This window comes from Sinocyclocheilus rhinocerous, unplaced genomic scaffold (assembly GCF_001515625.1).
Source record: "Sinocyclocheilus rhinocerous isolate Xijiao unplaced genomic scaffold, SAMN03320098_v1.1 scaffold200, whole genome shotgun sequence".
Lineage (NCBI taxonomy): Eukaryota > Metazoa > Chordata > Actinopteri > Cypriniformes > Cyprinidae > Sinocyclocheilus > Sinocyclocheilus rhinocerous.
The window spans coordinates 2,555,172-2,563,156 of NW_015641014.1; the positions used below are offsets into that span (position 1 = coordinate 2,555,172).

The following is a 7,985-nucleotide window of genomic DNA, read 5'->3' on the forward strand; positions in this document are numbered from 1 at the left end:
AATGACAAAAAACAAGTGCTACTCTACTGCTCAAAACTCGCGTTTGAATCGTCAGTGGCAAATCCTTTAAATGAAAACGTACTTACGTGAGTCAGAACTGCTGGCATTTTAGTCTAACGTTACTCTCCCTGGATCAGTAAACAGTCCTCCATAAAATGTGCTGCACACATCTGGATATTTGGGTTAAACTGTTCTGGAACAGTGTTGTAAATACAACTTAACAACTGATTTGTAGTCGTGTCCTCTTTTGGAAGGCCAAACAAACTTTCACAACGAAAAACAGTGGCCTAGCGTGAGGGGAAGCCCCGGCTTAGCGTGCGCTGAGTACATAGTGAGGTAGATATGTGGGGGCGTGTTAGAACGAGCCGTTTTAGGTAGGTGTGGCTAACTCTTAACTTTTATAAAGAATATCTCTTTGGATTTGAGACTTTAGTGTTTGCAACTTTACAGATCTTCTTTATGCACCAAGAGCTTGTAACACTCCAAAGAGAAAGGAAAAAATTGAAATTGCATCATATGACCCCTTTAAATGTCATTATTAGGTGTGTTATTTAAATCCTTTTTTATAATGCTGAGAATCGTTTTATACAGTCATCATATTATATGTGTGTACACGCACGCACATATTGTGATGTGTTCTCATGATCTGTTAAAATTGTGTATTTATTTTGATATTGTCCATCATTTCATCTTTCTTTTTCTCACATCTCCCATAGAGAAAGAGAGAGTGACCCAAAATGAAACCGGACACCTCCCCGGACATGTGGACCGCAGATGGGTAAACCCCTGATGTGGGAGTTCAAAACGGACCATAAAAGTTCAAAAACATTACACAGAATTCATTTATGACTCGTCACCGGACAGAGTTGTACAAACATCATATTTCTCTCACGGAGGTCACAGGTCGACATCGGAATTCCACATATGCCGATTTCCACATCTGGATATCATTAATAGGTCACGGGGTCAGCAGGACGTGGGTGGTCTCAAGGTCGCGACATGGGTGGGCCATGTGGTGGGGGAGGAGTAAGGTCAAAAGGCTAGTTGGGGGAGGGGAAAGGGAAAGTATTTTACTCTGACTTGGAAACTTTGACAGGCGAGGTTGACGCTTTGAACTTACAAAAAAGCCTCAGAGCAATCTGCAAGTAAAAACCGTTTAAGGGAGCAACTGACATCCTGTTGAGGCGAGAAGAAAGCAGGTGTCTCTTGCTGCGGTTAGCAAAAGGTATAGAATTAAAGATGCTGTCATGTATATCTCTTGCTTTGCAACAGAAGTTTTCTGCAAAAGTAAGGGGGTGGGGGGGGGGGGGTTAAGCAAATAAGGAAGTTTTTGTGCTAAGGGCAAAACTTTGTAACCAGGAAGAATATAAATTGTGACGCTTGTAACAGAACGAGGCCGAACCCCGTGGTAGAGATTTCTCGCTTGTTATGTTGATGATTATTATTTTGAATTTGTTTATTAAAGCGAAGCCATTTCATGTGGTGATGCGTTAAACCTCTCTAAACAAGTCTCGGAGTAACTTATTTTCTTCATAACCTATTATCTGAATGTGAAAAATACTCACATGGAGCTTCAAGAGCCGATTTCTAAGTGCTTTCAATCTCAAGGTGGGGACAAATCTTTTCATTTGGAATTTGGATTGTTGAGATGTGTGTTGGAGTACTTATTTAGGGGGAATATATTAATACAACTAATATATATATATATATAATTGATCATTTATAATTAAATAGAAATTATAAGTAGCCATAATAATTATTGATATTGTGAATAATTACTGTAATTATTATTATTATGTCTATTTCCAAAATCAATGTAATTAAAATTAAATTTAATTGTTTAATCAATTATTAATACAAAACGTGCAGAAAAATACTGTGTATGTAACACCTTATGGACTTTTGTGTTTGTTTTCATTTCATCCCTCGTGTTCTTTGACCTAATTTCTGCCTCTCCCTGATTGTGTCATTATGTTCAGGTGTTTCGTGTCAATTATCCTCATTTACGTTCCCCATATAAGTTGCATTCTGTTCAGTGTTTGGTTGTCCGGTCTCGTCTATGGAAACATCTAAATTACCCTGGTGTGTGTGTGTGTTTGCTGTTACCCTGCTGTTGAGTATTAAAGGGGTTCTATTATGCTTTTTCACTTTTTGAATTTTAGTCAGTGTGTAGTGTGTATGTTTGGGCATAAAAAAGATCCACTCCAAAGGGAGTGAAAATCCCTTTTCAAGAACTACAACGAACGGCTCGTTTGGACTACAGCGTTTGTGTTCTGGCTTTTGTGATATCACAAAGCGGCCCATTAGAATACAGTGTTTCCCATACATTGAGTGTGGGTGTTTTTATTTCACTGTATTTCTGAAGGAAACCGACTGTCTTCAGAAAATTGGATGTCATTTTCATTTAATCTTGCATGTAATGTCTGATAAAGCAGTGTTTTTTTGAGCTGAGCACTGCTTTGTGTACAGCCGTTACCGGGGAAACCTTGATTTCTACCACTCCAACAGCGCCTCCTGCTGGCAGAGAATGAGTTTGCATATATATGCACTTTAGTACACCCCCAAAACAAATTCAAGACATTGTAAAAGAGCATAATAGGACCCCTTTAAAGACGTTTATTATATCTTCTTCGTTTACATGCTTCTCTCCTGCCCCACTCTGGACCCAGAGCCCAGCCCTCCATCACCAGTATTCGCGGAACGTCAGCCCGAGCCCACCGCGGACGGAGAGCCAAAGCCCATCGCAACCCACGAGCCATCGCAAGAAGGAGCGCTTGAGCGGGGGATTGCCCCGGAGCCAAAGCCTCATCTACCGTCCGACCAGGTGCGAGAGCCGGTGTTACGAGATTTTCGGTTTCCGAGATTTTCGGTTTCAGTTCACGCTCCTTGTATCTCAGCAGTTTCAATGGGATATTTTTAAAAAGGTAAATATTTTACAGCGTTGCACAAACCTATGCCTAAACTACATTTGTTCATCATAAGAACTACAACGAACGGCTCGTTTGGACTACAGCGTTTGTGTTCTGGCTTTTGTGATATCACAAAGCGGCCCATTAGAATACAGTGTTTCCCATACATTGAGTGTGGGTGTTTTTATTTCACTGTATTTCTGAAGGAAACCGACTGTCTTCAGAAAATTGGATGTCATTTTCATTTAATCTTGCATGTAATGTCTGATAAAGCAGTGTTTTTTTGAGCTGAGCACTGCTTTGTGTACAGCCGTTACCGGGGAAACCTTGATTTCTACCACTCCAACAGCGCCTCCTGCTGGCAGAGTATGAGTTTGCATATATATGCCGCCTGGGAAACACTGGACTATGGTATAAATAAATGCAACTGTATAACTGTTTCACTGCAATTCATCTTATAATGTTAGAATTAAATAACAATAAAAATAATACATATGCACTTATCTGTACATAGTAAATGCAGTTATTTTTAAGCGGTTGTTGACATCTAAAATGTTATTTAGCAAAAAAAACAACAACAATAACGTTACCACTCTAATATGTCTTGCAATATCCGTGCGTCCAAAGGTTCTGCACTATCCTCTTGTTCAATATTCTCTGGGTCTGAATCCGGCTCAAATTTATATGGCAATATTGACGCCATCCTTAACTAAACCGGAGCAGACGGAACTGCTGTGGCAAGGGGCGTGGCAGTACTGAAACACTGACTAAGCTGTTCGCCAATCACAACGCACTGGGACATCTAACCAATCACATCACATTTTGTTTTTCGGAAGGCAGACCTTCACCATACCCAGAACTAATCGAGCCGTTTGTGCCAGGATGGGGAGAAAGGTATTGTAATAATGTAAATTATGTAAAAAATAATGCGTTTTTCGAACCACCAAGCATGACAGCATGTTCTAGTACACCCCCAAAACATAATCAAGACTTTGTAAAAGAGCATAATAGGACCCCTTTAATCCGGGAAACTCATGAATATTCATGTATGCTCCGCCCACTGAAACCGAAAATCTCGGAAACCGAAAATCTCGTAACACCGGCTACATCGCACGCGACGGTGGATGGAACAGTGGAGCATGACGGGTCTGAGGGAAGCCCCGCCGCTGAGGGTGAACGGTGGCAGGACTCTGAGAACCTTATTAATATGGATATATATGCAGACATGCCTGTTCTGCTTCCGCCTTTATCTGAACTTCATCTAGTTACCCTGAACTATCTACATGCCTGGATTTCCCACCCTCCCTCTCCTGCCTCCTCCTATCATCCCTACCGCTTCAGCTCCGCCACCCGTTTATTATATCTTCTTCGTTTACATGCTTCTCTCCTGCCCCACTCTGGACCCAGAGCCCAGCCCTCCATCACCAGTATTCGCGGAACGTCAGCCCGAGCCCACCGCGGACGGAGAGCCAAAGCCCATCGCAACGGCCCATCGACCCAGTGGCTCCACCTCGGCTTCATCCCTCGTGTTCTTTGACCTAGTTTCTGCCTCTCCTTGATTGTGTCATTATGTTCAGGTGTTTCGTGTCAATTATCCTCATTTACGTTCCCCATATAAGTTGCATTCTGTTCAGTGTTTGGTTGTCCGGTCTCGTGTTTGGAAACGTCTAAATTACCCTGGTGTGTGTGTGTTTGCTGTTACCCTGCTGTGGATTACCCTTCTGTGGAGTATTAAAGACTGTTTATTGTATCTTTTTCGTTTACGTGCTTCTCTCCCACACCACACCGTGACAGTGTATACACAGCCTAATTATTTCAATTATTTAATTTAAAAACAAATTACATAATAATAAATATTGATATTTTTTATAAATAAATGTCATGTCAAACTGCATATTTATTTAAATATTTTTTACAATATTTTTGATAAATTGGCTGTTAATTTATTACGGTTAATAAAACTGTAAATGGATAATAAAAATTCAGATATTTTCATATAAATATCAGACATTAATTTGAATTAAAGACAAATAACAACACACAGTTTACATACAGTTCATACATGAGAAACGCTGCGTTGGCAACTACCTGAAATAAAATAGGTTTGTTGAAGTAAAAAAACAAACAAAAAAAAAACTAAAATGAAATAAAATAAATAAAGTTAATTAATTCAAGCTACATAGAAATAAAAGACAAAAAAAAAAGAATTACTGAAATTTAAAATATAAGAAAAAAATATTAAAATACTACAATAGTATATAAACAATAACTAATAATAAATTAAATTCGAGTTTGGCTGTAACTCATCTGTACTAATAATTTACTTACTGAAAGTCTCGTCGGTCAGCTCCTCTCCCATGCCTTCGGTTACTGTTACAGTGTTTATGCCTTTCTCTCCTTTCATGGCCTGACAACAAATGTCATGTAAATGAAAAGAGCACAACCAGTCAAGAGGAGGAAACCACATCTGACAGCTGTGCAAAGTGTTACTGCTTATTACACCAGACATGCCTTTTTACTTCAATGATGTTTGATGATGGCATTAAAATGTCAACGCTACCTCTCTGAACTTCTGCAGGTAGAGCTTCAGAGGCTCCACATACATGTCGAAACCCAGCGTGGACATTGCGAACAGGATGTCTTCGCCGTTTATTGTCTTGCGTTTCTCCTGATGGCATCTCTCGCTGGCTTCTGAAGTGATGAAGCTGATGAACTCGCTCACACACTCCTGCACACACTCCTTGGCATCCTTTGCTATCTGAGGTGATGGCGAGAAAGGTTTCTTTTGAATAACGTGTGTAAAACTTGATAAAATTTTGAAAGTTTCACTTTCTTTTAGCAAAATAAATGGTATTTATTAAGAAGCTCTGAACAAATAAATTGAGAGGTGATCAAAGTGCTTCTTTTTATACATAAACCAGTAAATAACAAATTTAAAGAGGGTTTTATTTTTCCTTCTCCAAACCAAACTGCCTTAAAAATGACTTACTTTTCCAGTTTGTGGGATGGCATTCTTCATGATTCGAGCTACGTTGGCGATGGGGAGATAGATGTCTTGTTCACGTAGGTTATCTTTGCTTCCATTGCCATCCTCGTGGTCGTCGAGACCCTCATCACCTTCATCTTTACAAAAAATAAATAAATAAATAAATACATAAGAAATGTTTCTTGAGCAGCACAAAAGCATATTAGAATGATTTCTGAAGAATCATGTGACACTGAAGACTGGAGTAATGATGCTGAAAATTCAGCTTTGCATCACAGGAAGAAATCACATTATAGTCAAATAAAAAAACTCATTTTAAATAGTACTAATATTTTACAATAGTACTGTTTTTCTGTATATTTGATAAAATAAATGCAGCCTTGCATTTATTCAGCCTCTTTAAAAACAATTAAACATCTTAATGATTGCAAACTTTTGATCAGAAGAGTAAATATCATTTAATAAGAAATAATTTAGAATAATTTAAATTGGACATTTAATAAATATAATATACGATTAAATATTTTGTATATTATATTTAAACACTTAAGTCAAATGATGTATTATAAATTAATTTATTTAAAAAATTAACATAATAATTGCATCAGATTTTTTATAATGTATTAATCAATTAATTAAATTATAAATAAATCATTCGTAATAATTTAAATATTACTTTAGGGTCACTTACCTTCTGGAGCTTGAGCTAGAACAAAGTGACTACCAGCCATATATTCTCCTGTTATGCCAAGTTGGGAGGCATCTGTAGTTGAACTGTCTCCGTCCATCTGAAACATAAATTAAATTGTATTACAGCTGTAAATTATTGGTTGTGTTGTGTTTCAAAACCAAGTGAGCTGCCTACCTAGACAGCATTTTTGGCCACAGTGCGCTATTATACTTACATAAACGTATGTGGGCACGCAAAATTGAGACAGCCATTTCATCAACATAGATGTTCAACTAATAAGCCACTAACATGAATTTAACCTTTCTTTTATTCAGTAATAAACGTTCCTAATTAGCATCTTTCAGTGAAACAAATTCCCCTCAGACCATCACAGGATTGATTACATAATAAAAATATAAATGGATAATAAATATTCAGATCTTTTTCATACAAATATTTCAGGCATTAATTTGAATCAAAGACAAAATAATAACACGTACAGTTCATAAATGAGAAACTAAATAAAAACAAACCACACTTTCCCATTGAATCTTTCTAATAAATTGGACAAATGAGTTATTATAACTGATGGATGCACCAAACAGCAGAAGAGGGCAGAGAACAAGGCAGACGAGCTAAAGCAGCCGTGGACCCGCTGAAATTGATCGTAGTAAACAAAGGGGCCGAGCACGAAGACGAGCTTTTAACAATTATAAGCAACAGCGAGTTGCTTTTCATAAAGCGCGCTTAATTTCTCATTCTCCCCGCCAACTAATAATAAAACTCTCGCGCGCGGAGATTTCCATTCGATGTAAGGAAATATGGGTTAGCAATCATTGGCCGGAGCCGCTCACTAACCTGGGATGAAGCCCTGGTTGGTTCTCGCCTCAGCTCGGCCGTTTGGTTGGACAGAAAATGGCTGCGGGAGAGCCAGTCCCTGCGCAGGACTGAACGGTCCTGGAGGAGGAGTCCACCTCGGACACTAGGTGGCGCTTGAGCCCTTCTGTTTAAAGATAAAAACGAAATGTTGTCGAAATAGCGCCTTCTATTGGTAGTGGTTGGCACACCGCACTGAAATCCTTTGAGAAGCATCCCAGTCTGTGACCTGGGGCCAGTTGCATGAAATGTTTACACTGGTTTTATAAGTTAGCTATCAAAGACAGGTCACCATTTTTTTTAAATTCAGTTACATAAAAGCTTAGATGAGTCAAAGTTGAATGCAAAAATGAGACTGATTTATTTTTGTCTATGCTAGTTGGTCAAACTTGTACTTATGTCTTAATATAGAGGCTAAATTAATGCAATTGGCTCCAGATTAGCTCACGTTAGCTTCCCTTAGGGAACGTTATTATGGTTATCATAGTTCCAGGAAACATTTAATGGTTACTGTTATTATTGCTAGGGTACATAATTCATGTAT

General features: G+C 38.5%; 1 protein-coding gene across 1 annotated transcript in view; it reads right to left on the reverse strand.

Annotated features, from left to right (window-relative positions):
- The window catches only part of LOC107753619 (nuclear transcription factor Y subunit beta-like), an 11,779-nt gene extending 4,270 nt beyond the window's left edge, over positions 1 to 7,509 (reverse strand). The window contains exons 1-5 of the mRNA XM_016569826.1: positions 7,424 to 7,509; positions 6,587 to 6,683; positions 5,899 to 6,032; positions 5,470 to 5,667; positions 5,238 to 5,316 (exon numbers count right to left, since the gene is read on the reverse strand). Coding sequence (XP_016425312.1) covers positions 5,238 to 5,316; positions 5,470 to 5,667; positions 5,899 to 6,032; positions 6,587 to 6,683 — 508 coding nt within the window. The 5' untranslated portion in view covers positions 7,424 to 7,509. The remainder of the gene's footprint in view (positions 1 to 5,237; positions 5,317 to 5,469; positions 5,668 to 5,898; positions 6,033 to 6,586; positions 6,684 to 7,423) is intronic.
- Between the last annotated feature and the right edge of the window lie 476 nt (positions 7,510 to 7,985).